The sequence below is a fragment of the Penicillium maclennaniae genome (assembly GCF_028827695.1).
Source record: "Penicillium maclennaniae strain IBT 15551 chromosome Unknown utg000008l:1.0-3552695.0:1.0-3555053.0, whole genome shotgun sequence".
NCBI lineage: Eukaryota > Fungi > Ascomycota > Eurotiomycetes > Eurotiales > Aspergillaceae > Penicillium > Penicillium maclennaniae.
This window is the reverse complement of record NW_026623220.1, coordinates 3196974-3224922: the sequence shown is the minus strand read 5'-3', so window position 1 is coordinate 3224922 and position 27949 is coordinate 3196974. Positions and strand designations below refer to the sequence as shown.

Below are 27949 nucleotides of genomic sequence, written 5' to 3'. Positions count from 1 at the left end.
ACCCAGATCACCTTTGGCTTAAGACTCAATGTCGAATCTGTCGTCGGAAGACATGCATCAGCCTAGGCACATCATCACTATGAGCAGAGTTCCTTATTTTGACTTCTTAAGCCGTATTAAATGATTCTCATCTTTGTGATTTACAGTTCAGGGAGTGAATCTATGACAATTGACTCGGAACCTTCGGAAAAAGCAACGTATTATTATTGTTCACATCACGATCATCTTATGTAATGCCTCTTTCCACAAAAGAACAATTTTCTGTATGCTTAGTTCTCACTCTTTAGCACCTTCGAATGGGGCACGCCATCAACAGAACCTCCTGACCGCGACGATGGAGACATGCTCGTGTCTCCTTTCTCTGGTCCGTGGTCAGTGGACTTGCCTGTCAATCCACGGTAGACCTCTAGCATCTGCTGCATGCCGCCATCGATAATCGGATAGAAGATCGTGATGAGCATGGTACCCCATAGCCAGATGATGCCAACCACGACCCAGGCGATGTAAAACTTTCATACTCGTCAGCAATGGTTCTTAAATCTACCAGATCTGGCCTACGACAAATCAGACTGACCTTTTTCCCAAAGACATAACCAGAGCCGTACATCGGCAGTGGCCAAAGTACCCAGTGACCCAAAAATGTTGCGATAGACCAGCCTGCTGCAATACGGCCCCATCTCGTCAACTCCTGCGTTTCAAAGGCAGAGCTTCGTACACCGCCATCCTCGGCGATGAATCCCTCTCGACAGGATTCATCATGGTGATGGTTTGCGGTGGTTAGGTTACTCTCTAGCTTCTCAAGCGCGAGATTCTCTTTCTTGAAATCGGCCCAGTCGTAGTTCTGGGGCCGGATGAGTGTGATGACTACCGAGTAGATAACCGGTGAGAAGCAAGATGCCACCGTACCATAGACACAAGGCAACACTTCACCCGTAGAAGCAACCGAGACCGCTCCATCAAAGTGATATGCCGTGCCTAGCCAGACACCGAGTCCTGTTCCGAAGCCGAGGATTGGGGAGATGATAGCCGCCGCCTTGCTCTGCCGCTTCCATAGAATAGTAAACACCATGGGGAAAATACCGGGACATGTCACGATTCCTGTCAACCCGTTAGATAAACACTTCAATTAGCGCAGCTTCAGATATACCGAGCATATACAAGGTCCAGCCGAGGTCAACCCCAACATAGTGCAGCATAGTACTGAACCCGGCCGAGAAAGCCGCGAAGAAGACAACGCCAAAATGACTAGCGCGGATCAATTCACGGTCGGAAGCGAGCTTCTTGAAATATTCGCGGTACACATCGAAACTTAGGATCGAACTGACGGCGATGACTTGTGCAGAGAGCGTAGATGTACAAGACATGAAAGTAATGAGCAGGATGGCGGCTGCACCACCCTTACCTGCTATCGTCTGGGCAGCGTAAGGAAGCACAAGCCCGTTACTAACCTCCGACCAAGTCATGCGCTGAAATCATATCAGCAACTAGCTCTCAACTGGGAATAGTGGTTCTCTCACTCGAGGGTAGGTTGGAAAAGTGGGTTGGTTCTCCAGGCCCAAGGCGACGGAGCTCATGATCGTTCCCAGGGCCCATGGAATAGCGAAGTAAAGAATACCTCCGATCGTATATCCGGGGACGACGGAGCGCGGAGAGGCCGAGAAAGCCTTGATGAAGTAACTAGTATCCATCTAGGAAGGGTTAGACTTGTTTCAAAAGCGTAGAAGCAGTAGTGCGAACAATGACAAGACCGAAGTTTGAGCAAATGTGCAAGATACCGAAGAGAATTGCCTTAGAAAGTTGTCAGTATCTTCTGCATTGAATTTAATAGATATACACTCACCCCCTTGGACTTCATGGTCAAATAAGTCCCATCCTGGTTTCCTGCGACCGGGTGGCGCTGGGCCGCAGCTTGAACTAGCTCGAACAAGTTACCGATGGAGCCGACCTGGTCACTGGAGAATGCCTTGATTGAGAAGTAGCATGCGATGATCATAATGATCGCAGTATGGAAGTAATCCGTAAGGAAGCTTTAGCTGTGTTAGTCAAAAAGTAAAGATGTGGGAAAGCATGAGCACACGTTGCCTTGATACCTCCGACGAAGGTATAGACTGTGACCCCGACAGGCAGCAGAAAGGTTGCAGCGATGATATGCATGCCAGAGCTGGAAAAGTTATTAAATTTTCCAACGGCGGAACGGAATGAGAAATCTTACACAGCAGTGATGACAGCCGCAGCGCCGAGAAGCATGTTGGCGCACGCGAAGATGTTATTGATCAGGCAGAGGATCATGAATACAATATGAGCAGTACGACCTGTCAACCAAGATGACTGCTTAACGGATATAGAGGATCTCTCTGGAGTGCAAAGACATACCATAACGAACACGGACCACCTCCAATGAGGTATGCGCTCCGGGGATCTTTCGCTTGCAAGAGATACCCAGCAAGGCGAAGAACACGATCATTGGGCTGCACCCTGCAGCGAACCAAAATGGACCGGCGACGCCGTAGCTATAGCCGACGAATGAGGAACCCAGAAGAGCAGTGGTCCACAGCCATGACTAGATCGTCTATAAGCACGACTGGCCGGATATAAGGAAAGATGAACACACAGAGATGACTGCCGAAGAGGTCAGACCGGTTCGAACGGTGCGATTGGCCGTCATGAACCTGTTGCATATGTTAATGGATTCCAAGGTATAAATGAAGGAGAAACAATCATTATGATACATTTCAGTCTTTTCGTTATCCTCGCCGGTGGTCGTCTTGAGAACCTTGGTGATAATCATCATCACTGTCATTTCCTTAGCCATCGGTGCTGAAACAAAAACAAAGTGGTGGATAGTACCCAAAGCAATAATGAGGCCGATAACAACGATAACGATATAGCCAACTGCCTGCGACAAGGGCGGCTGGACCGTCGAGATGCCATTGCGAGCGAGCAAATCTAACATTTCGAGCAATGAAAGGGTAGTGATGCACCACCCGAGTCGATTTAGAAAGCAGATAATATCCAAATAGAGAGGACAACAGTTGAGATGTGCTATCTAGTTCAGCCAAAGACTAGGGCCGCAGAAAATATATATGTCCCATGGTAGAGGAGTAGGGTCCCCAGGGACAGGGGGGTGCGAGATCTTCGATATTCGATTCCATGCCGTCAGGTTCATCAGGGCAAGATGAGCATCAATCGATCCACAATGGTTTGATAGACGGCTGCGATGAGGTGCTTTTCAGCCTCGGTGAGCAAGGTTGTTTAAAGTTCGGGCTGGTGAACGGTGCTGAATCGTATAATGGCTATCAAAAGGCGTCATAGCGTAGGAATTATTGATACACTAGGCAGATCATTGTCAAAATGTTTGTCAATTATCTGGAACTGGGTACCTACGAAAAAGCAGATGACTATGGCATCCACAAAGTCCATGGCGGCGCACAAGTTGGAGGCTGGAGATGCCATTCCAAACCGGGGCACGGTAGGCCGAACGAGAGCGATCATTTTCACGTCCATGATATTAGCTCCAGGCCTGAGTGGTCGAGGGCACATTAACTAGAAGGGGCTTAAGACAAAAAACCAAAAAAAAGTCGCGAGGGTGATAGACTCTGCCGACGAACAGAGCTGAGAGATACAGGCGCCCTCCAAAACTAAGGAACACATCCGCACAACTACATCTCTCGGGCGAGATACAAGGCCTCGACTAGCCCGATAGCTGATATGCAATATGAATTGTGTGATCGAAGAAGAGCACACCAGATTGGACAATCAGAGCAGGTGGCTTTACCGGGCACCTCTCAGGATCTTCTGCATGGCGCCATCACGGCCCACTTTGATGCTATACTTTTTTCTGGACGAGTGACGGACGCGGGGTTCTCACGAATGAGGTGCTCGACGGTGTTTCTCTATTCTTACATTTAACAAGTGTTGTTTCCTTTTTTTTTTTGGGACGAGAATAGTCGAGGATTTAAGTACCCAAGACACCTGCAAAATCTGCGACACCACCCAATTCTCTATCCCCGTCGAATTTCACAATCATGGCGGGAAGCAATCATGTGACAGGAGAAAAGCCTCGCAAATCTCTGATCCTCAATGCCTTTGTTGAAATGTGTAGGTCTTGACCATTGCTTTACAGATAGGCCATCTAATGGTGATGGTGCTGCAGGTAGTGGACATCAATCCCCGGGGCTCTGGCGTCATCCCGAAGACGAATCGCATCGATTTAACGACGTAGACCATTGGATTGAGCTGGCACAGTTACTCGAGTCTGCCAAATTCCACGGTATTTTCATTGCTGATGTTCTCGGTGTGTGCATCCCCGGCCACTGCGGGTACTATTTGCTGACGCTAGAGCAGGTGGCTACGATGTCTATAAGGGACCGAGGAACCTGGAGCCTGCAATCACTTCAGGTGCCCAATGGCCTGTGAATGAACCCCTGGCAGTCGTGCCAGCTATGGCTGCGGCAACGAAGACTATCGGATTCGGCGTGACGGTCACAACAACATATGAGCAACCGTATCACCTTGCCCGGCGACTTTCTACGATCGATCATCTCACCAAAGGACGGTTAGTCCTCCATGACAGTATTTGCGCATTCACAGCTAACGGACCATCAACAGTATCGGGTGGAATGTAAGCGCACCCTATCCACGACCAAAAGTGGTCAGAGCTGACAAGCACAGGTTGTCACTGGATATCTCGATTCCGCAGCCCGAAACCTAGGCGCAGCTGAGCAGCCACACGTGAATACTCTTCGCTAGAATGCCATGACAATGTATGACTGACAATTATGTAGCACGATGACCGATATGCGATAGCGGAAGAATACATCAGGGTCGCCTACAAGCTGTGGGAGTCATCCTGGCGGCAAGATGCAGTCGTCCTCGATCGCGAGCGCGGCGTTTACACAGACCCCACAGGCGTCCGTCAGATCAATCACCAAGGCAAGTACTTCAATGTGCCGGGACCTCATCTCACCCAGCCCAGTCCGCAGCGCACGCCCGTGATTCTGCAAGCCGGAACATCCAAGGCCGGAAAGATCTTTGCCGCACAGCATGCCGAGGCCATCTTCGTCGCCGGACACAGTCCTGCCATTGTAGCCAAGAACGTTGCGGAAATTCGTCAACTTGCGCAGACTGAATTTGGGCGGGATCCGCAGAGTATCAAATTCTTAGCACTGCTGTGTCCAGTTCTCGGCCGGACCGAGGAAGAAGCCCAGGAGAAGTTCGAGTCGTATCGACAACTTGGCTCGATCGATGGAGCTTTAGCGCTATTTGGTGGATGGACTGGAATCGACCTGGATAAATATGGTGATGATGAGGAGCTGCGACATGTTGAGAGCAATGCTATCCGGTAAGTATAGCATATTTAGATAGAACAAATTGCGTGAGATGATTACTGACTTGTGCTTAGATCCGCTGTCGAGGGCTGGTCCAAGGCAATGCCTGGAGTTGCCAAGTGGACGAAGAAGACCGTTGGCGAACACATCACCGTTGGTGGCCTTGGTGCCACTCCCGTCGGCACACCGCAGCAAGTCGCCGACAACATGGAAAGATGGGTCGAAGAAGCCGATGTGGACGGATTCAACCTGGTTAGTCTTAATATTGCACATTTTCTTGGAGACTTGTTTTAACGGAGGTTTGAAATCGGCATACGTTATCAAGCCTGGCTCTTTCAAAGATATTATCGACCTGCTCATTCCGGAGCTTCGCAAGCGCGGTCTTTTCCATGATGAATATGCAGTGGAGAGGGGAACTTACCGTGAGAACCTATACACAAGGCCTGGCCAGACTGGTCCGGCCGCAGACCACCCGGCTTCCAAGTACCGATGGAATACGGGTGTTGACGCGGCTGAAGCTCGAATTCCCCAAGACTAAGTGCTGGGCGAAAGTGATACGATCTTACTGATGGAAGACTTAATGTGAAAGCTAGTAGTAGTTCCAAGTAGAGTAAATCACAATATATTCTTTTCTGCAGACGTTGCCTGCATGCCCTGCCGAGGGTCTATCTCTACAAACGCCAGCCAAATGCGGTTTTTATACATAGACACTAAAGGAAATCCCTTAGGTCAACATATCATCAAGTCGCTCTCCCAACACACCCTCAATCTGCTTCACCCATTTGCGGACCTCCCTTTCAACACTCTCGTCCTCATCCTCCATCAACTCGCTGATATAAGGCAACATCTCAGGGAGGAGGGCAAGCCACTCCTCGCCAAGTTGCTCAGTGAGCGCCTGCTCGGCCTTCAGGGCGACAAGGCGAGTGAAGGCGTTATCGCCACCAGCCGACTTGGCGTTAGGGGCGGATGAAGGTCGGAGGTACTTCATCAGAGCGTTGTTAAGCTCCTTGTGGTTGTCGGTGGAGTCAGCAGCGATGGCGAGGTCTGTGATGGCGGGGACCACCTCTTCGATCACCAACTCAGCCGTCTTCTTGGTGGTTGCGTGAGCCAGCTGGGCAATAAGGGGACCAGAAATGCTAGCGAGGTGGGAGGGAGATTGCCAGAATTCTGTAAATGAAGGTCAGCATATGGACGATCGAAGGTTACTTAAGGAGACGTACCATCTTGGTCATGCTGGAAAGAGTTGCAAAGAGTCCGGAGAGAAGCCAGCCAGAGGGCTCTAGTGGCCTTGGCCGGACCAGTTGAGCCCATGATCTCGATAACATTCTCCAGGATGTAGCTAGAATAGCTGGTGACAATAGACTGAAGAGTGCCGAAGAAGCCCTGGAGGAACTTGTAGAAGGTCGTAAGACGGGACACACGACCCTGCTCATCCTTCTTGGAGGCACCGTTGGTGGCCCACTCAACAAACTTGATGAAGAGGGGTCGGAAAGTGCTGTCGTTGAGCTTATAGATCATCTTAATTGTGACATCATTCAATGCACCCTCAGCTTCGTCCAAGTCAGTAGCATCAAAGTTGGCACCATCGCCCAGAGCAACTTGCTCCCGGCGCAGGTCAAAGGCCTTGAACAAAATGTTAGAGAGGACCCCGACGTTCTTCACGACAACTGCCTTGCTGTTCTTCTCGACGGCAAGGTTGAGGATCTCCAGGACCTCGTTGACCGCGGTGGGACCAGCTGCCACAGCTTGCTGCCAATTGCGGTCAATGGCACCGAGGGTAGCAGTCATATCCATCTTGCGTGAGGCCATCAGACGAAGTGTTTCCAGGCGGCTGTCCTCGGAGTTGTCTTCAAGTTCTGCGTTGGTAGACTTGAAAGAGAGCAGCAGAATCTTGTCAAGGTGGCTAGCCGACATCATGAATGGCAGATTGACAAATAAGGCAGAGAAAAGGGAGAAGACAGCATCGTGAAGTCGTGAGTTCTCCTTTCCGGGGGTCATGCTGAGCTCCAACAGGCTCAAAGACTGAGAGAGCGCATTGGGGAGAGCCGGAATCATGGCCTCACCAAGAACCTCGGCCATTGAGGCCAGACAGAGAACACCCATGATGCGAATGCGCTCATCAGACTCGCCAAGGCAAGAGGGACTGGCGACAACCTGAGCAGCAGCAATGACCTTAGAGGGATCTTTGCGACCATACTTTTCGGTGATTCGATCAATGCAGGCGACGGCAGCATGCTTGAGAAGCGAGTCGGGCGAGGACTGGACGATACCAACCAGAGTAGGAAGGAAGTCAAGGACCTTAAGCTGAGACTCGCTGTCACGCTCGGGGGTTTGGCGAAGTCGGTTTTCCAGCAAGCGGAGAACCTTGCGGCGCAGGTCATCGCTCGATTGCTTGGGATCAAGGAGGTATTCAATGGTGTCCAAGAAGTCAACAAGACAGGGTACCGAAGAGGGAGCCCAGAACCTCGCCACATGCCTGGCTCACAGGCTTCATGTTCTGCACGGATTCGCCAAGGGCGAGAACCTGGCCGAGAACCCGAGAGAAGCAAGCGCGAACCTGATCGGTCGTGGTGCCTTCAGTCTCAAATGCTGTCTCCAGCTTTGACTTGAGAGACGAGTGCTTGAGCAGGTGTGCCAAGTCTCGCAGCAGATCTACTGCAACCTTCTGAGGATCACGGCCATCTTCACTGCCTATTCCCAAAAGGACAGCAGAGATAGTCGGCTTGGCTTCGAAAGAGTCGAGAATCAGGTTAAGGTACTTGCTATAGGTGGTGAGCTCCACAACAGGAGTGGTGTCTGAGGCGACACCAGTCATCAGAGTTAAGACATCCTTGTCGGTGGAATACCGGTTGGCAAGCATTGCAAGAACAGCGAACAGGAAGTCCTGGGTGCCAAGCTTGCTGATCAATGCATGGAACAGACGGAGACGGCGATGCGAGGGGATGTGCTCGAATGCCGCTGTGAAGCTGAGCAGTAACTCAGAAGTTCCAGACACAATGTCACGCTTTTGGTTGCGGAGCGATTGAATGAGAGCCGGAACAACCTGATCAATAGTTTGATCAATGACAGAGACAGAGTAGTCATCATCCTTTCGGAGGACACTAGACCCCATGAATGTGAAGATGGGCATGACACTGTGAAGAACAAGCTCTGGGGCAATGACAGATAGGCCGGCAACGAGCAGGAGAGCCGCATTTTGGACCTGGGGGCTATCTGTGGTGCGAACGCAGTCCACAACCAAGTCGGCCCGGATAACCGAGGTGTCAAACAAAGGCTTGGCTGATCCCTTGGACTTGTTCACGATTGCCAACAGGCTGCCCAGGGTCAAGCTCAGTAGGTAGCTCATTCCAGACTGGATCTGAGACTTGAAGTGGTGAAGAGCAGCAAGAGTCTGGAAAAGGCCGTCGGCCAGCTCTGGGTGAGCATCGGGGCTTGAGTTATCAATCACCTCCAGGATGAAAGTCATTTTGTCCATAAGCTTGGCAAGCTCTGACTCGTCCTTGACGGTCATGGCAATCATGTTGTTCTGGCTGGTACGTCTCCGCTTGGGAGCAGGGCCAAGAGACTCAATATCGGTCAATGAGGCAGGAATCTTCTTGACGAAGGTCACCAGAATAGGACCAGACAGCTCGACACTGCGAAGGACGTCACGGCAGTTGTCTGCCAAGGAGACCTCGCCCGAGGCAAGTCCAAGCGAAAAATCCAAAAGCTTCTCCGCTGCGCCCACTTGGGTTTCCTCTGGAACCTTTGCCCAAATTTCCTTGATGCGGGCAAATACAGCAGCGACAAAGGATGGTCGCAAGGCATCGCTAGCCGGGTTTACCTGGGTCAAAAGGGTGTTGATAGGATCGGCCTCCTTCGGTGAAACGATTGCAACAACCTGCTGCTCTGTTTCTGAAGTAGAAAGACGCTCTTTGGTGCAGATATCATCGACCTCCTTCTGAGTCAGAGCACGCCAGTTCTCAAGGAAGGGAAGAAGTTCCTTGGTACGAGAAGAGCCCGGAACCTTCTTGATGCGATTGAGAAGACGCAACAGAGCGAACTTGGGAGTATAGACGGGCATGCAAATAACGTGCGTTGACAGGAAAGCGAAGAAACCTTGCCGGAGAGACTTCTTTAGTTCAGATGCGCCAGATTCTTCCGAAATAACAGATCCACGCATCATCGCATCAAGGACCTTGCCAATATGTTCGGGATCAAGAGTATATTCTTCTAGTCCTGGAAGCAATGCGCGCTCCATGACCTTCTTGACATCATGAGCTGGCAACCAAGAAACACCAGACGACTGCTTGCCCTTGCCATAGATCATATCTTGTGCCCATGGCTTGCAATCAGCCTTGTTTTCCTTGTAGATGAAACCGACAAGAGTCAAAACACCAGCCGCCTCACGTCGAATACGCTCAGAGGGGTCAGAAAGGGCGGCAAGCAGGTACGGCAGCAGTGCCTGGGGGTCGAAATCACCAGAGACTGATTGAAGCGCTGAAGAGAGAGCTCCCAAAGCCGCAACCCTAGTGCCCAGAGGGAAGGAACCGGACAGGACACGGGTCAAGAACGACATGTACTGAGCGCTCTTCGATGCATTGGCCTTTCCAAGGATGCGCAAATTTGTGAACTGCTCGAGTCTCGCCTCAGAATCAACAGCCAGCGCGAAGACTTGCACAAGGCTGTCAAATTCTGGAATGATTTGCTTGCTCAGGAAGGATTCAGGGAACAAGGGCTCCTTGGCCAAAGCCTCTGCCGCCGGGGTGAAAGTATCCACATCCAATTCGTCAACATCCTGCATATCAACATCCTCAATGGCCGGGGTCGGAATTGGGGCCTCGACCACGGTCTGCAAATTATGCTCCAGAGCCTGGATATTGAAGGAGGACTCAGCCAAAGCCTTCTGGAAGATGGGCTGGAAAGAGCTTGAGCGGGCGAACCCTTGAACCAGTTCAGCAAGCTGTGTCTGAGCATCAAGGGACATGCCGCGAGTCTCATCGGAATCGCTAGCGGCCTTTAGAACCATGGTCATGGCCTCCTTGGTTTCATCTTCTCCGAAGGCGGCATTTTCAAAGATAGATGACAGTAATGCGAGGCGAGTGTTATCTTTCTGCTTGTCCAAGTCGCTAACACAGCCGCCAACAAGACCAAGCAAAAGTTTAGATGTCTGGTACTGTGCGGTGACTTCGGAAAGCTGCTGCATGGGGTTTTCGAGGCGATAGATGGCCTTGAAAACTTTCTTTGGAAGAGTAGCCGTGGACTTCTGCTGAGCCAGGACGGACAAACAAATGAGGCCTGAGCTGATGGTTTCTTCTGTCCAAGAGGCAACAACACTCTCCATTAGACCGTTGAGAACGTCTTCTGCGAGGGTGGCTTTCTGTGCGAGGACGACGGAGATCATGTAGCAACTGATGATCAACTCTGGGATTTTCTTCATCGCGAAAGCAGAGCTAAGAACGGGCAGGACGCGAATGATGATGTCCTCGTGCTTCTGCTTCTCGGCTTCTCTCCTTCCCGAGCGAGCAACATCTAGCATACCCGCCACCGCCTCTGTGATGATACCGGCCCAAAAGGAAAGCAGCGTGTGGCTCTGGGCTTGCTGCCGGCAAACCTTGATAACATAGTCATTCAAAGCTGCGAAAAACGGCTTGTTCGTGGTAGCGCTGTGTACGAGAGGGTGGCGCGGTGGGTTGACCAAGCCGGTCTTGTATGGGTAAAGAACTTTGAATGTCGAAGTCAAATCACTGGGGAGAATCGAGAGCAGGTTCAAGAAAAGGGGGGTCGTGTGATAAGGGAGGAAGGTGAGAATCATGCAAGCGGTATTATATTCGTGAGCCCTGCCATGCTTGTTAGTCACCGTTCAAACTCCCGCAATAATTAACCACCATGACTTGCGTACCGGAAACGTCTGACCAACCAGTCCACAGCTTTGACCGCGGGACTCAGTTGCAATCGGCCCCCGACAAGACCAAGAAAGCCTTCAATGACGGCATCGAGCTCCTGGTTCTGGATGGCGCTGAGTTGCGTCCGGTCCTCCGCCTTGCTCTGTTCACTGAAAACTGTGCGCCCGAAGTCCTCGAATCGAGGATCCAGAGAACAAAGCTCCCGGAAACCTTCATAACAGATATCATAGACGGTATCGAAGTCTTGCGAACCGGCAATTTTCCGGTCGAAGATCAGCGATTGCTGGTGGGAAAGACGCTGAGCCTTGAGGTCAAGCTCATTGGTCGACTTGGCCGCAATTTGCGACAACTGCGCCGCGAGGGAAGAGGCCATATTGACGAAAGAGTAATCAGTCGGTTTTCAGACCAGATCACTGCAGCCCATTTCTCTCTCGTGTGTCCGAACAGGGTTGCTTGCTACCTCGAATCGGCGCGCGCAGATATTGAGGCGGTTTACTAGCAACTTTTTTTTTCTGACGGAGCCCACCCTCACCGCCCCCGGAACGATAGTCCGCCCGGGTTATCAGATGCTGTTGCGCGCGATAACAGAAGCAACGGTCCGCGACGATGGACTCGTCGGGTTCACAGGTGAGTATGCGAATTTGCTTTGTGAGCGTTGAATCTCGCTGATCTTCAATGCAGGACAAAAAGTCCATCCCGCGATTCTCCAGCTTCAAACCACCTCCACAAGTCCCCAAACCCGATCCAACGAGTGATCGCCGCAGCAAGACATCTCAGCAAGCTGACCGTGACTCTCGTAGATCACAAGCCAGCCGAAGTGAACGCCGATCTCGCTCACCTAATCGTACAGATTGTAATGAAAGAGATAGGTCCTCGGGCCGATATGCGCGCACAAAAAGACGGCACCACAGTCTTTCCCGAGATCGTTGCAGATCTAGAGATCGGCAACAATCTCGCGACCTCCGTGGATCGCGGCATCCTAAAGCAGAAGGTCAAGATGAAGCGCATGCTCTGCCTGCCTTGAGTGAGGTCAATAAGGAGCCAGATGCTGATGGGCATGATCTTTTCATTGTCGATAGGAGAGGGGATCGGCATAACATCACCTACAGCGCCACACACCGTTATGCCGTCCCCAACTTTCGCCGAGCTGGTAGTGGGCGGGTCATTGGGATTAGCACGAGATACTCGATTGATCGTGAACACCGGGAAAACGACACTTTGGTTTTACGCACCAGGGAACAAGCATTCGCGGACGGGTCAAGGTCTAAAACAACTAGGCTTATGTACAAAGACTTCACTCAGCCAACACAGCTGTTTCGCCTGAAAACAGACGGTACGAGTGGTGCGGGACTTGAATACATGCAAGACTTCATACAATTTGATTCTACAACTCAACACAACCTCCACGACGATAATGACTCCAACGACGAGCGTCATGCTTACCGGTCAATACATGGAAAGGCAAAGGACGAAGATGTGATTTCGGGAGATCTGGAAGCACTTCCTGATTCTAAAACCCTGGAACTGGACATTGAAGTCGACATTGATGCGAACAGAAAGGCCCGCAATGCCGAGCTTTCGCGTGCCGTAGAATCCCGCCCAACGGACGTCGCAGCATGGCTCAAATTAATTGACCACCAGGACACGCTCATTTCTGGTTCACGCGACGACTCTCGTTCCTTTACGTACGCCGAGCGACAAGGATTGGCCGAAGTCAAACTGTCTCTATATGAAAAAGCTCTCAAAAGGGTAGGCGAAAGTCCTCACAGGGATCGTCTGCTTCTTGGTCGACTGTACGAAGGTGCGAAGTCGTGGGATAGAGAAACCCTTCTGGCTGAGTGGAAGGGTACGCTGAAGAAAAACCCAGCGTTCATCAGTCTCTGGGTCAGATACCTCGACTTTCGCCAGACGGATTTCCATGATTTTGCTTTCGAGCAATGCAATGCAGTTTTCCTTGACTGCTTGAATCTCAATGCGTCGAGCCCAGCAAATCCATACAAAATGCAAGTCCAATGTTACTTGTTCCTGCGCTTTACCCTCTTTCTACGGGAATCGGGTTATATTGAACTCTCCGTGGGTCTCTGGCAGGCAGTGCTGGAATTCACTTGCTTTAGGCCGTCCTCTTTCGCTGAAGGTAGTGAAAAGGAATGCGCTCTTTCTTCCTTTGCCAGTTTTTGGGAGTCAGAAGTGGCACGAATCGGAGAACCTGGCGCAACAGGCTGGCGGAATGCTGCAAGCATTGATGTCGACCCAACCAACCATGCATACGAACTTGAGGTTAATACTTCAAACATTTTGAGCTCTTGGGTTAAAGCGGAGAGGGAGCGAGTTTTGGACTGCCAAATGCCAGCGCGAAGCATTGATGACTTCAAACCTGGCATGGACGATGCGTACATGGTGGTGCTTTTCTCAGACTTGCAGAATATCCTGCCATTATTCTGGGACCTGAATAATCTGGATGATCTCATTGACAGCTTCTTGTACTTCTGCCATTTGCCACACTTGACGGTCCCTCAGAATGCTCCGACAACCCGTCTATGGGGTGGAGATAACTTTGTGCGGAATGAAATTGTGGACAATGCTCGAGTGGACTTGTCTCCCTGGATATCGTTCCAAGGGGATAATTCCCAAGCATCCAAATTACCTTTCTCCTTTCCAGTTTCCAACTTTCTTCACACGACGAATACTATGTTCGCTGCGCCCGGGGAATGGTTCTCGTCACTTGAAGCTTGGGCCAAAAATGCTTCAAGCAAGTCATCAGTCATCAATCCTGGCTGGGTGCGACAGACTCTTCGCACCTTGGTGGAAATTCTTCCGACTGATAACGAATTGGCTGAGTGTGCCTTAGCAGTAGAATTTTCCTGCGATCGAGACGCCGCCAAGAAACTTGCAAAGCGATTGTTGAAGACAAGGTCCTCAAACTTGGGGCTCTACAACTGCTTTGCTCTAATGCAGTCTCGCACTGGGGCCCAGTCGACTGCAGATCATGTGTGGTCCACTGCTCTCACGATGAGTAAAGACTTCGAGGACTGTGACAAGATTGACTGCGGTCTCCTGTGGAGTTCGTGGACGTGGGAGTACCTCCAGCGTGGAGACTTTGTGCGCGCTTCATATGTCCTGCATGCGATGTTGTCTCAGAACATTGATCTCGCTTCGTTTGCAGCGGCTTCTGATCCTGTACAATTCAATGCTACCAGTATGCTTCGCATCCAGAGTCTCCTAAGCGAGTCTCAAGAGAGATCCCTGACCTACAGGAAGCCTCAGGTGTACACTTCGTACACCGACTGTCTCGCCTTGCTTCTCTATATGGTAGAAGGCTCTTTCGAGGCGTCTCTCAAAATTTATGCCTCAGCGGTCCTGAAGCTTAAAAATCTTCCCGTGCAGGAAGAGAATATGAAGGCTTTCACCGCAGAGTTGCTGCATCAGTCTCGGGCGAGACTGATTTACTTCCATGTCGAACGGAAAGGAAATTTCAAACCGATCCAAATCCACAATCTTCTCAAAGAGAGCATTTCCATCTTCCCTCACAACACTCTCTTCCTCTCGCTCTTCGTGTGGAATGAAGCCCGCTTCCCGATCTTTGATCGGATTCGGGACATTCAGATTCTCACCAGAAGCACAGACCTAGACAACCGGTATCGACTTGACGGTGAATTCGGCCTCCGAGGCATTGCACAGAGCACGCCAATCTCGACTCACCTTTTGTCCATCTATAACGAATTGTGCCGTCCGATATTCACTGGTAGCACTGCTCACTCCACACGAGCCGCATTCGAGAAAGCAATTGGCGAACATTCTGCGCTAGCTTCAATTAGGCCAGGCGACAAGGATACACACTATAGCTTTGACGTCGACAGTGCACGATCAAATCTTGCTATCTGGAAGCTCTATATTTTTTTTGAGCTCTATCAGACTCGGGATATCCATGCTGCAAAGGCTGTGTTCTATAGAGCGATTCGCGCTTGCCCCTGGTCCAAAGAGCTTATTATGCTTGCTTTTGAGCATCTTCGAGAGGATTTGGTCCAAGGTCATACCCGATTCCAGAGTGGCAAACAAATCGCGGCCCGCGGCTTCACTTTTGACGAGCTCTGCCAGCTTTACAATCTCCTTATTGATAAGCAACTCCGGGTGCATCTAAACATTCAGAATGAGATCTTTGACGCACTCGCTCTGCGGCGCATGGCTTCTGAATCAGCTGAACGACCCGAAGATTCCCCATGATGGTGATTTGGTCAGGGAAGTTCAACACTTGATTGTCTGTGTTGGTGTGCACCAAATGTATGATACGAAATTTTGAGATCTGCGAACTGCATTTGATTGTAGCAGGAAATGGTATCACTAAATTTCAAAAATATTCTCGCTGTCATCAACTATAGTACAGGACATGAAGCAGTCCGGTGTAAACTTCAGCACAGATGAGGCTGAACATAAGCGGCACGAAAAAGGAAGATTAACAAAACATAGATTCATAACTCATCAATTCATATGCGATCACAAGTATCGCTGCATCCAACAGGGAACAAACACTAAATAGAGGGGGAAGCACGCAACCTGCCTAGAAGTGCTCCTTCCAGAACTTGAACTTCACATGTTTCGTTGACGAGTCCCTCGCAGCATAACTAATATCCTGCGCTGCGTTATTCGGTCCGCAGAAGTAGACACCAATTTCTGTGGCCGATGCATTTTGTAAACCTCTGATATACGTCTGATCGTGAAGGCCGATACGCATAGCAGTGAACAGGCGTTTGAAGTCTGGACGTCCGAAGTTGGTCTGACTTTTCAGCTCTGTAAGTGGATCCAGAGCCTGACCAACCGAGTTAAGATAGATATTTGCGGCTGTATCATCATCAAGGCGTTGAGTCAGGTAGGTGTGAATCCGCAAGAACTCGATGCTGCCCTCGTAGGCGGCAGTATTGGCAGACTGGGATTCCAAAGACGAAAGAAGGGCTTGGAACCATTCAAAGGAAGAGGTGTCCTTGCAAATCCAGATAAATTCAACACGTCGCAGTCGACGAGGGGGGTCGGGGCAAGATCGGAGATGCCAGATGTTCTTCAAGATCGAAGCCCACGGTGTGACACCGATTCCGGTTCCGATCAAAACGGCAATTTCGTTCTCGAATACGTCTTCGGCAGGTGCACCATAAGGCCCATCGATGCGAAGCTTGGGCATCATTTGTCCATTTTGAAGTGCAACTTCGTACATGCCTAAAGGGTCGAGACCCTCAAGATCCTTTGCCTGAGCGGGACCGCAGCCTAGAGCATCACCGAGTGCTCGGGTGAAGTCACCGACTTGGCGGACATGAATGCTTATGTAGGGGTCGAACGGACAGGACGTGATGGTGAAGGGATGCCACTGAGAGCTGGAGACGTCGGGGACTTGGATAAAAATCCATTGGCCGGCTTTGTATTTCATGCTCGGCTTGCGGAATTGGATCTCCATGGCAGCTGTTTCCTCGCTGTCAGCACCCTCATGTCCAATCCATCCTCGCGGATGGTGGTTTCACTTACCATATGGATGGCGGATAACCTTGGTAATGGTGGTCTCGCGCCTGGATCGAATCTCACGATAGAGCCGCTCGACGAGATACAAGGATCCTGCTACGAGCTCCCATCTCCATCCTTCATAACCCAGACAATGATTCCAAAACTCCTTGCCAGCGAAGGGTGAGTAGGGATCGGCAGTATCTCGGACGAAGCACCCCGTGGCATGGGTATAGAGAGCCAGCGTAAACGGAATGAATAGATGATGCGTGTACCAGAATGTTTCGTATGCTTGCTGTCGAATACGGTGATGAGCAGTGGTATACATCAGCATCATACATAAAAGCATGACATGACCTGTAATACCGCCGGCCTGTGTGAAATGGATTTGAACAGCCAGCTCGGGGCGAACTTGATTTTTTTCGATGTTATAAAAACTATTACCTATTAGCGGAGGCACTTTCGGCCGGGGGGGAAGTACAAGGCTGTAGATACTTGACGTAATGTGCTGCCGTGTGAATTGCGGTAAAGACCAGCAGAGCATAGGCAATCTGGCGATGAAACCATGCCGATTCATCAAGTGGTAACCACCTGATCTGCGGTCTGAGCCACCGTAAGACATTCCTGCACATAGGCAGGAGGATCAATGTCGCATCAATCGAGAGGACAAGGCCTGCACCTCTCGAGATCCAGACTGAGTACTTGAGGACATTAAGACCAGCAAGTTTCGAGCTACTTGCTTGGAGATACCTATCATCGTGTTAGTGAGGGCATCGATCTCCTGGGAAATTTAACGCACCATCCGACCGCAAAAACACCGATATGGATTGCCCAGAAGAAGATATAGAACAATATTTTAGAGGTGGTCAAACCATTTCGCTTGAGCCAGGAATATTCATTAGATACGGCCATTGCGCGGTGAAATTTTGATGTTCGACCAGCAACGGTGCTGAGTGTTTTTAAGGAGCGACGAGCAACGTGGTTGTCCAGCAACCTGAGGGTTCTGACACAAGACCAGTCTTTGGGTCACAAAGTTTGCACAGCGATTTGAATCAGACGCTTGAGGATCTGAGACAGGAGAAAAGAATATTGCGTCTGCGTCTGCGTACTCGCTTCTCCATGAACCTTGTCCAAGATTACAACCAACCCTCCCCCACCGACCAGGGGGTTTTTCTTGATCTGAGAGATCGCAGAGAGTTCTTGGAAAAAAGGTTGTCGGAGTGAGAACTCTCACAATCGTGCAGTAGAAAGGGAATGATGCACCAGAGTGCAAACGACTTTTCGCCGCAAATGCTCACTCTCTTGGTGTGTTGTCCTGGGTGCGCTTCGCGGAAACCACCCGCCACTAGGTTGTCGATAGTTACCAAGATGCTAAGACGCGCATAAGATAGCACATGGAACACCAAGTTTTCAGGGCGATGTAGTCATCGTGGGTTGAATGGATCAAGACGGTAGGACGAAGGTTGAGAATCCCAGCGATGTGGTTTTACCTGCAGGGTGAGGAGGGGGGTCCTCGATCTATAATTACATCGCTTCGGAGCAACCGCGAACGAACCGAATTGTGGACTCCTCCCAAACCTATCTCTACGTCTGTGCATGTCTTTTTCGAGGGCAATGACCTCTTCCGAGATGTGATAGGTGTCGCCCGTAAGCTCGAAACCCTTCCATGTCTAGATGGCTAGTGATTCTAGGCTTAATCCAAGGTCTCGTTCAATCTTGCCACCTCTCAATCCATGATGCCATGGGCTAAGAATATCTTTAGCACGATCGCCTTGGCGTTCAGGCTGGTCCGGGCAGCACATGGCAGCCCCGGTAAAGATGGCGGAGGTGTTGCAATATTGGGCTAATGCAGTATTGATTCTCATCCTATGATGCCATTGAGGAATCGAAGCCAGTTTCCATGCTTGGGTGGAGTCCATCGCATCTTCGGATATGGTTATGATACCTGCACGAGAGCTGAATGGGCCGTCTGGTCATCATAGGGATTGGGACCGTAGTGCAAGAATGGAGAACGAGGGAGGCTGGGGTCAGTGGCGGCAAGTGAAGCTCAGTCGAAAAAAGTCAAATTGGTTGTGGAGGGCCTATAACGTGCATTCTGCAAGCGCTCATTGCTCATCACACCGGGCCCGGGCCAGAGTCGGTGAAGCCCGGTCAATTCGGCTCATGGATCTTACTGAGGGTCTCATCCTCTCTGAACATCTAGCTGTGACTCGTTTGGGGCCCCCCCCACTCATATATCACGGTCCACTTGGTACTGTACATCACACTTGATCGAAGCGATCACAGTCATCATGGCGATCAATCTTTGGCCTCTGAGATTTGATGAGTTTGACCGTTTTTCCTTTTGGCTGTACAAGGGAGGTAGCAGTTTGAATCTGGGCCAGGGCAGTCATCTGACCCTATGGATTGAAACTATCCTGTCTCTGATAGAATATGGGAAACTCGCAGAGCCATCCCCAGCCTGTAGCGCACAATCGAACTGTGGGTGAAACTCCGAGCAACGAGTCCTGAAGGCGTTGTGCCACAAGCTGCATCTCATCACGCCAAGGAACGGCGCAGTGGGTTCTGATTTGTCTACACCCGCATCACGATCCGCTCCGTCACATCCCTGGTCTTCCAATCACGCCGCAGTGAGGACCACTGAAGAAAACAAATGCAAAGATGTCAAGGACTCGGACCTGTCCAGCAATACCGATTGGTCGAGGGCGCTTAGCATCTGTGCGGATCACTCTGAGATGCACAGCATCGGTCACCTTTTGGCGCTCTAGTGGTCCAGTCTTGTCGAGGCGAGTTGCCTGGTGGTTGGTCTTCCTGTCTAAGTATAGAATGTGTAAAGTCCCCGCAGTATGCCATTGAAACTCTTCCAGCTTCTTCCCCGGGTACAGTCAATCATGCCGCGATAAGGCCATCAGCTTGCCGTACCCCTCAGTGCGAGCATCCTGGGGCCGTCTCTCGAAGCAAATCCTCACGAACCTCTCTATCTCCTCGATCGACTTGAGTTGGCAATACCGATTTTTATTTGCTCCCCATAGCTTAGCATATACCCGCGCGGGCTAACGATCACGACGTTGAGTTTGCGCAATTCTACTACTCCATCGCCACTAACACCGTGACATTTCGCTGGTCGGAAGTCATCTTAGAATAAGTGATACGGAACAAGATCAGTTGCCGAGATGGGCAGACTAATTAAGAACCACTGGGGAAGGTTGATCATCCTTACGGCCTCAGCTTGTAGGCACTCCAGGCTCATTCGCCGTTAATCCAGCGCTGACAAGGATTCATGACAGACCAAATTGCAAGCGCAATTGAAGGCTTCATCTGGCCCAAGGTCTTCTGGGACTTTATCTCCAAGAACCTCGATGCCGCCGTTCACCCGATCCCCGTCCTTCAAATCCTCAACTTAATAATGGGCCTGGTCGGTCTGGCCTGGGAATGGCCATTAAAGCCGCTTGCAGGATCTCTGCCACATCGCAGCATCGAAATCCGACTCGTTATTTATCCACTAAGCGCTCTCTTTGCGGCCTTGCTCTATCAGGGTACTGATCCTGCGATATACTACTTGGTCGGTATCGGGGTGTACTTTTGGGCATATAGCGAAGGAGAGGTATGTCAGAGCAATACTGCTCTCAATTGGTGGAACCTGACTAATGTCATTTTTAGGTTGTATGTCCGGAGCCTTGGACGTTACCAAAGAGATCAAGGGTGCTAAAAGCATAACCTTTTTGTTCGGTCTGGTGCATAGAGTGTATCAGACGCAGATCATGTACATAAACCATAATACCCCAATCACGATTGAAATGAGCTTTTAATGGAATACCCTGTCAATGCCTTGACAGTTGGCCTATATTCATCTTTTCAAAAGCTGTCCCTTCCCAAGGCTCGGGTCCTGTCAAGTCCAACCGTTCTTCAGTGTCCACCATATGTTAAATGCAGGTACAATCAAAATCTAGATGGGCTCACACGAGCTCAATTTATTAGACATATTGCCCCCTTGTTCAAGCCGAGAGGTGAATCTCTTCCACGGGCAAATTTTCTCGATTTCTCTTCGCCTTCAAATGGTTCTTTTGCGTCTGTCTCGGCTGTCAATCGCCAAAATGCCATCGCATCGTCTTCACTCGTCAACCGTAGGAGATACCATGAATTATAGTCAAGCAGCAATCGTCTTTTACAAATCTACATCTTCAAAAATTGGAGATTAAGTCGGCGTAAATGGTGCCTTATAGGCTAGGCCGTCAACCTGGATTCCACGTGATCGATATGGTCAGAACAAGAATTCATCGTCCCCTTCCGTCAGCTCTACACGCAAAAAGTGAGAAATTTGCCAGCGTTGATTGATGACCCCAGGCGGGTAAAAGAAGTGTCCCGAAGCTAATGAGAAGTACTGACTCTAGGCTGACCCTTCAGCGAGCAATTTCGGGAGAAGTATGCATGCCTTCGAAGATGGTCCAGAGGATCACCTCGAAGCCGATGAGGCCGTGGCTAAAGCGAGCCCCGAGCCCATGCCGGTGGAACAAATAGCCAGCTTTGGCGGTGCTTTGGAACTTCGGCGATTCCTTCATGGAGACAATCATATCTCTGCGATGAAGAAAGCATCCCAACCTGAACCGGAAGCTGAAGAAGAACCGTTTAACTTATCGAATAACGAGGGTACCAGCAGTGGATCGCCAGGTCCTATTAGAAGTCTAAGGCGACGAACGAAAAGAACGACTACCACATCACTTATCCAGCCTCCATCATCGACCGCGGCCGGCAAACGTATCGCCTTACGAGCAGCACGCACTCGAGATGCACAACCTCCCTCTGTGGGGAACTATCTCAAGGATACAATCGAACCGGGACTGGTGCTCCTCCTAGTAGGAGTAAATCCGGGGATTATGACCGGCCAAACGGGGTTTGCATACGCACATCCAACAAACCTGTTCTGGAAATTGCTCTATTCTTCCGGGATCACGACAAGATTACATCCACCCAGAGACACCTACGAGCTGCCGAGACTATACCGAGTAGGCAACACGAACATAGTCGAGCGGCCCACGCGCGACGCTCAAATGCTCAGCAAACAAGAAATGAACGAAGGTGTGCCGATCCTAGAAGCCAAAATCAGAGAGAATAAGCCCGAGGCAGTATGTCTGGTCGGGAAAGGTATATGGGAGGCCGTATTCCGAGTGAAAAAAGGGCGACCAATTCGCAAAGAAGAATTCAAGTATGGCTGGCAAGATTCCTGGATGATAGGCGAAGATTCGAGCTGGGGCGGCGCCCGGCTCTTCGTCGCGACTACGACAAGCGGTTTGGCTACGAGCCACACGCGCGCTCAGAAACAGGAAATCTGGGCCGAACTGGGACTGTGGGTGCAGCAAAGGAGAGCAGCGCTGGGCATAATGACTTGAAGCATCATTCGCATCACGAGTCTTATGAGACTGGGCGTTTTCCCCCACCCAGTTGGATGTGGTGCTGTGAACGATACGTCATGTTTAGGTTGTATTGATGGTTACTTAAAGCTATATATATATAAATTATACGATCATGAGCTAGAATGACGAACGAAAACTACAATCATGCTTTGCCAACTGGATAGAAAAAGTTGATGTTTCGATCGAAATATGGTATTTGTTTGACGAGTATCATCGTCTTTCTCATTATCTCATGATATCAGGTAAGGAAGCCTGTCCACAGCTTATGCACGACCCCAACATAAACTCCCAAATTACAAGCCATCAAGGCTCGCCGGCCAGTCAACAATGCTCAAAGGGTCAATTGCAAATGAGGTATCGAGACCGCGACGCCGACATGGTGGAAGATAGACCGAGGTAGGGATCACTTGGTGGGAAAATGGAGGGCGCAATCGATCAAGACTGCCGGGGCTGCCCGGTGTCTTTCGTCATCTCGAAATATAGATCTACCGGCCGATGTTGGCAGGGGCCTTGGAATCGTTCTTGCTGCCCTCACGCTCGCGAGCCTGGATAAATAGTCAGTGGGAGAATTCAGTGGTGCGCCATTGAGGGATACGAACAGTGTTGTGCTGGAATTCGCCGCCTTCGAGGATCTTCACCATGCATTCGTCTTCATTCGCGGTGCCAAACTCGTTCTCCAGAGCAGCTTTGCTGGCAGTGTCAAGGACACCCTGAGCACCGTGGCTAAGATGTTGTTAGCAAAATTCAGGCAAGTAGGCTTCCTTGGACCTTACGAGTGAGTAATGAAGATCTTCCATCCGTTCAAAACATCGGCGAGGGCGATGCTGCGGTCCTCCTTCCACTTCTTCAAGATTTCCAAGTCATCGACGAAGACAACAAAGTCTTCAGTCTTGCCCTTGTAGAAGATCTTGGAGGTAGTATCGTTGGCGCGAGGCATATTGAAGGTGTTTCTGGAAATTATTTGGGTTGAAGAGAAGGAGAAAGTGAGCTGAGGGGAAGCTTTAAAGGTGGGATGATGGGGGGTGACGTCACGGCTGTCGTGGAGCGTAAATGCTCGTGTGTCATGGAAAGCTTCCTTCCTCTTCTCCCTTGCGACGTCATCTACCAGCTACAAGGTGGGCCCCAAAAGCTCGGATGGTGCAATGAAGTCAATTGCTTCCACTCCTCGCAGCTATTACGTTTTCGCCTAGCTAATAACAATGCTTCCTTGCACTTTTTCCAACTCCACCTACGTCGCCCATAGCTGGCGATGATCCCCACCTTTAATACCCTGGCCCTGGTCCTCCCGGTCAACGCTTGAGATGTTTCGGGGAAAGCACATTGAAGAGGGAGATCGTTGACGCCCACTTCTTTCGTGATGGAGGAGTCTCACAGTTGCTTTCCTCGCTTGAATACTTCTCGCTGCGCGGCGAAGAGGCAGACCCGGCAGACTTCCTGGATGTTCGGAAGCGAATAGTCCTTGAGCGTCCCAATGGGGTGGCTGGCGACCTGGGAGGCTCGCAGTCTGGGTCCCTTGAGTCTTGCTGATTGGTGAACCCTTCATGGTCTGCTTTCATTGATTTTACCTCGACGCTATGTTCCTCCGCAGATCGGGTATCGGCGACCACGAGACCAGAATTCTCGAGATTGACCGAACTAGATCGTTTTGTGAAACCAGCGTGGAGACTAAGACGTCGCATGATCGAGCCCCGCCGGAACAGATCCCCTCGGCCAAGCACCATGCCCGGCATCGGAAGCACGTCTCGATTGTAGACATCCGCGATTATTCGCTCCAGTCGGATTCGATCCACCCTTCTTGCGATCAGAGTCAGTGCTCCGCGCGTGACCGGTGTCTTCGCCCTCTCAAACTCTCCCTCCCCGCTTTGTGGACTCGCTGCTTCTTCGGACGTGTGCGGACAATGGGTCTTCCTGATTATAACATGTTGAACATTGGCTTTGCGCGACACTGTAATCGCGTCCATCGAGGATCTTCTGGGAAGGGAGGTCGCTGTAAATCGAACACGATCGAGAGGAAGCAGCAACAAATTCATGAAGGAGTATTTCCTGGGATCCATTGCTGGCCCGGGGTTGGCCATCTCCGCCAATGATGCAGAACATTTCAATATCTCCATTTTCCACTGTTTCTCTTCTGTCGCAGACGATGCACTGAGCACGAATTCGTGGCTATCTTCTTGGTCCTGGAAGAGAAGCTTCCACGAGAATGGACATCCGTAGCAGTAGAGCCCTGAAAAGTCAAATGATTGTCCACTAACAAGCCGAAGATTACTTACCTCGTCCGTTCTGTGTACTGTCCATCCGCAAGTCTCCCAAGTAAATACATGCCACAACCTGAAGTCGACGAAAGTCCTCGATACCTTTGACAAAAATGAGATAGCAATTGAAAAGGACGCAAACCATGAACTCTCCGACAATGGTCTCTGGTGTCTGGTAAGTGATATGAAGAACGCCACAAAGTGTCAGTGGACCGAGCTCTTTGTATATATCCCGCAACATAAACTTTTCATTTGCTGGTTAGTGACAAGCATGCTAAGTAGATAAACATAGGGATGTTACCGATTCCGAGAAGTACAACTTTTCTTGAAGAAGCAGGGTCTTTTGAATGCGATCTTTGTTGACTGGGTTGCCAGTCGCCGAGTTGATACGAGCAACGAGAACCCGGAGACTCTCTAAAATTTGCCGTATTCCATTGTGAGAAGAGGGACAGTCGCTGACCGGGGTGTGTCGCAGGAGATCTTGAAGAAGAAGTGGGTATTTGCACAGACGCTGAATAGGCTAGATACCTAGTCAGCTCATCCTGACCCGGTTACAAGAATCAAAAACCAGCCTTGATCATCAAATCACTCAGGGTCATCGACCTATTCTCTTCATGTCTCTTACTCTCCACAGAGGTAACCGACTTGGACAGTGCTTCAATTCCCTGATCGAAGGCCGACCAATTTGGAATAGAGTGGCGTAGAATGGCGACATCTTGCGCGAGGAGCTCATAGTTGGAGCAAAACTCTTCGTAAGCAGAGAATGATGCGGACTTTTCCAAAATGGTCAGCGTCTGTGTTGACACGAAACATTTGACAACTTACCAGCTTCTCCACTTCGCGTGCAACTTCTAGACCCTCCAGTGACTCAGCTATCAGAGACTTGTAGTGCTGATTGATCGATGCCTTGAAGCTTCGAGTCCTCAGCGATCTGGATTGCAGTCCCTTTAGTCCTGGCAGATCAAGGGTACCTATGCGCTTTGACAGACCACGGGAGACAAGGTCGGAAGCTTGATCTCCGTGAGGCGACGCTGACATGGGCGATACTTTTTCAAGTTGGATCAGAAAGTGCTCATGGATCTCACACATTCGCTGGACATTGTGGTATATTTGGGGCCTGGTGTTGAGCATGGATAGTACCTGAGAAGGGACAAATCAGTACAGAGCCTTCCGAAGAGACCAAAGAGCTCATAATTACCCCAGCAAGAGCTTTCATCCCTTGAACATAATCAGTTTCGGTAGCAAGCAATTCCCGTAAGATCTGGCGTCTCTTGGTCGCCCGTAGCTCTGCAGCTTCATCCATGCAATTGCTCGAAATTGGGCGAGAGCTGTCGGCTGAATTCCGCATTTCCGAGACAGCACTTTGAGTAGTTGCGCTCTGCGTAGTTCCTCTCGACCTAGCCATGCTGTGACTCGCAATACTTATGGTGGCCGTCTTGACTGTGCCAAGCTGTGATGAGCGCCCCGAGCATCTTTCCCAAAACTGGTCTTGGATTGAACCACGACGGGGGACTGTGCTCAGTATTGGAAACTCAGTAGCCGAAGAGTCCGACCAACCCTCGACATATCGTTCGGGAAGCGTCGGTGGCGCGCGCCTTCGAGTTCGAAAACTGTCCATCCATTTCTTGAATGGATGTGTTGGCGTGCCTCTTTGTACTGTGTCTTTCTTTTCTGCAGTATTCGGATCATTTTCAATCTCGTTCGGCGATTGTAGAAGCTTATCCGTCTCGTCGTCTTTATACTCCATCATCCCACGAAGCGGCAAGTCTGCTTGGTTTGATGTCGTGGCACAGTTTCTGGTGTCATGAAGTGTACCAGCAAGATTGAAACAACAGTTGCATCCCAGAAGCAACAGCACCCGAGCCTGGGACTGCCTTCATGGTTCGGCAGTTGCGATGGACGCCGCGCGGGAGAGTGGTGCGCGCAAACCTGAGATCCGACTTTTGTGAACTTCAACTACTGGCTCTGGCGCATATTCCCATTCATATGAGACAGCTTGCTTGTAAGGCATGGTCGCCAGGGCATCGGCTCCAGGCAGCTGTGAATTATCGCTGAGGAACCGACAATTGCAATCTGATCCATATACGTCATGACGGGAGGCAGCTCAACAGGTAGGATTGAAATTCCACAGGCCCAGAATCACTAGGATCTAGCGTTTATCGCTAGTCAAATGCGCATGCTGTCATGCGGAGTCCGGAGCACTGGAGGTCCAATCTGTGTAAATAGCCCCGGGGATCGACGTATATACTTCGATGTGCCCGCGCTTATATAAAAGCGCGACCCACCGCCCTCCAAGCTCGCGATGCTTCAATCTTCCCCACCTTCTGCTAAAGGATTTCTAATGGACGACATTCACGCCCCAACTGTCGCCTCCGGACCCTCATCCGCGCGTCCTGCCCGCGATGTATCAAAGCTGTCGATGCCAGAACTCATGCAGGAGAAGGAACGGATCGAGATGGAGCTGTCCGCGCTGAGCAGCGTCCTCAACTCGGTGAGCTGCCCTGTGTCACCTGAAGAAGTTTTTCACTAATTCGTCGACTCTGCTAGCATGGAGTGACTATGAGGTCGACTCTCACCACCTTCGACGGTTACCCGCGTGACGATATCGACATTGCTCAAGGTACGTTACCACCGGGCTGCGGGCCACTGACTACAACCCGCTGAGACCGCTGCCCAGTTCGAACAACCCGAGTACGAATCATCCACCTTAGAAACGACCATAAGGAGGTCATGACACATCTTGAGAAGGGCCTCCACGATCACTTTGCCCGACTACAGAATACGCCCGGGGCCACTACAAACGGTACAAATGTGCCATCCTCTGCGCCGACCTCCGCCACGGACAGTACAAGTGCAGATGCTGGCACATTGGGCACACCATTCGCGCGCGTCAATAGCGTAGAGCCTGGTAGCCCAGCACATCAGGCGGGTCTGAAGACGGGAGATTCAATTCGGAGCTTTGGCAGTGTGCACTGGTTGAACCACGAGCGTCTTTCAAAGGTTGCCGAGGCGGTACAACAGAATGAGGGGGTACGTTTAGATCTTGCCTCCCATCCTTATATCTAGATTCCAAGCTAACGTCCATCTAGCGTCCTCTGTCGGTCAAGGTGACACGCAGGAATGAGGGTGGACCGGGCACAGTGGACTTGGATCTACAACTCACTCCGCGGCGCAACTGGGGAGGCAGAGGCCTTCTAGGATGTCACTTAGTGCCCTTATGAAAGAGCTGATAAGCCTACCATAAGGTACAGTTGCTACGGTTACCGGACGAACAACGTGCAAAGAATGGGATGAGATCTTCCGATACTGTTAGCATAACCCTTCAGCAACCAATGACTGACTTTTGCTCATCTCATTGATCTATGTTGGGGTCGGCCTGCATCAGGTTGCTCTGCAACTTATTATGTTCGAAACCCCGGTGTTCTCTAATATGAAATCCCTGTTACTACTCAATGAATACCCAACTGTGAAATTTGCTACTATCATAGTCTATCAATTGATTGGTTCAGATATGAGTAGACCTTGGATAGAGTTGAAAATTGGACGCTCCAAAGATCTCTAACAGCGGAAAACAAATCTAAAATTAGAGGCAA

The 27949-nt window shown here is 50.5% G+C and overlaps 10 protein-coding genes across 10 annotated transcripts; 5 read left to right on the top strand and 5 right to left on the bottom strand.

Moving 5' to 3' along the window:
- Positions 1–269: 269 nt before the first annotated feature.
- On the bottom strand, positions 270–2953 carry N7477_010164 (sodium:solute symporter family protein; the record flags this gene model as incomplete). Its single annotated transcript, XM_056971825.1, has 11 exons — positions 270–509; positions 575–1098; positions 1148–1466; positions 1518–1688; positions 1738–1788; positions 1841–2027; positions 2078–2161; positions 2213–2312; positions 2374–2560; positions 2612–2669; positions 2730–2953. The coding sequence occupies 11 exons, from the start codon at positions 2951–2953 to the stop codon at positions 270–272; spliced, it is 2145 nt and encodes a 714-aa protein (XP_056818804.1).
- Positions 2954–4025: 1072 nt separating this feature from the next.
- On the top strand, positions 4026–5865 carry N7477_010163 (LLM class flavin-dependent oxidoreductase; the record flags this gene model as incomplete). Its single annotated transcript, XM_056971824.1, has 8 exons — positions 4026–4098; positions 4154–4294; positions 4345–4555; positions 4609–4621; positions 4672–4731; positions 4785–5341; positions 5402–5579; positions 5653–5865. The coding sequence occupies 8 exons, from the start codon at positions 4026–4028 to the stop codon at positions 5863–5865; spliced, it is 1446 nt and encodes a 481-aa protein (XP_056818803.1).
- A 186-nt stretch (positions 5866–6051) lies between these two features.
- On the bottom strand, positions 6052–11585 carry utp10 (snoRNA-binding rRNA-processing protein UTP10; the record flags this gene model as incomplete). Its single annotated transcript, XM_056971823.1, has 4 exons — positions 6052–6494; positions 6548–7718; positions 7813–11146; positions 11209–11585. The coding sequence occupies 4 exons, from the start codon at positions 11583–11585 to the stop codon at positions 6052–6054; spliced, it is 5325 nt and encodes a 1774-aa protein (XP_056818802.1).
- A 233-nt stretch (positions 11586–11818) lies between these two features.
- Positions 11819–15433, top strand: N7477_010161 (uncharacterized protein; the record flags this gene model as incomplete). The annotated part of the gene is made up of 2 exons (XM_056971822.1): positions 11819–11839; positions 11894–15433. The coding sequence occupies 2 exons, from the start codon at positions 11819–11821 to the stop codon at positions 15431–15433; spliced, it is 3561 nt and encodes a 1186-aa protein (XP_056818801.1).
- A 334-nt stretch (positions 15434–15767) lies between these two features.
- Positions 15768–17605, bottom strand: N7477_010160 (putative NADPH oxidase (NoxA); the record flags this gene model as incomplete). Its single annotated transcript, XM_056971821.1, has 4 exons — positions 15768–16657; positions 16721–17130; positions 17189–17443; positions 17493–17605. 4 exons carry the CDS (start codon positions 17603–17605, stop codon positions 15768–15770), a joined length of 1668 nt encoding a protein of 555 aa, XP_056818800.1.
- A 2261-nt stretch (positions 17606–19866) lies between these two features.
- On the top strand, positions 19867–20410 carry N7477_010159 (uncharacterized protein; the record flags this gene model as incomplete). Its single annotated transcript, XM_056971820.1, has 3 exons — positions 19867–19924; positions 19981–20297; positions 20354–20410. 3 exons carry the CDS (start codon positions 19867–19869, stop codon positions 20408–20410), a joined length of 432 nt encoding a protein of 143 aa, XP_056818799.1.
- Positions 20411–21117: 707 nt separating this feature from the next.
- On the top strand, positions 21118–22080 carry N7477_010158 (mismatch-specific DNA-glycosylase; the record flags this gene model as incomplete). Its single annotated transcript, XM_056971819.1, has 1 exon — positions 21118–22080. One exon carries the CDS (start codon positions 21118–21120, stop codon positions 22078–22080), a length of 963 nt encoding a protein of 320 aa, XP_056818798.1.
- Positions 22081–22589: 509 nt separating this feature from the next.
- N7477_010157 (SBDS family protein) lies at positions 22590–23041 on the bottom strand (the record flags this gene model as incomplete). The annotated part of the gene is made up of 3 exons (XM_056971818.1): positions 22590–22649; positions 22704–22827; positions 22878–23041. The coding sequence occupies 3 exons, from the start codon at positions 23039–23041 to the stop codon at positions 22590–22592; spliced, it is 348 nt and encodes a 115-aa protein (XP_056818797.1).
- Positions 23042–23393: 352 nt separating this feature from the next.
- N7477_010156 (putative Rho guanyl nucleotide exchange factor) lies at positions 23394–26106 on the bottom strand (the record flags this gene model as incomplete). Its single annotated transcript, XM_056971817.1, has 6 exons — positions 23394–24328; positions 24375–24600; positions 24658–24770; positions 24982–25129; positions 25182–25496; positions 25555–26106. The coding sequence occupies 6 exons, from the start codon at positions 26104–26106 to the stop codon at positions 23394–23396; spliced, it is 2289 nt and encodes a 762-aa protein (XP_056818796.1).
- A 552-nt stretch (positions 26107–26658) lies between these two features.
- On the top strand, positions 26659–27577 carry N7477_010155 (putative 26S proteasome non-ATPase regulatory subunit Nas2; the record flags this gene model as incomplete). Its single annotated transcript, XM_056971816.1, has 4 exons — positions 26659–26847; positions 26904–26976; positions 27034–27386; positions 27446–27577. The coding sequence occupies 4 exons, from the start codon at positions 26659–26661 to the stop codon at positions 27575–27577; spliced, it is 747 nt and encodes a 248-aa protein (XP_056818795.1).
- Between the last annotated feature and the right edge of the window lie 372 nt (positions 27578–27949).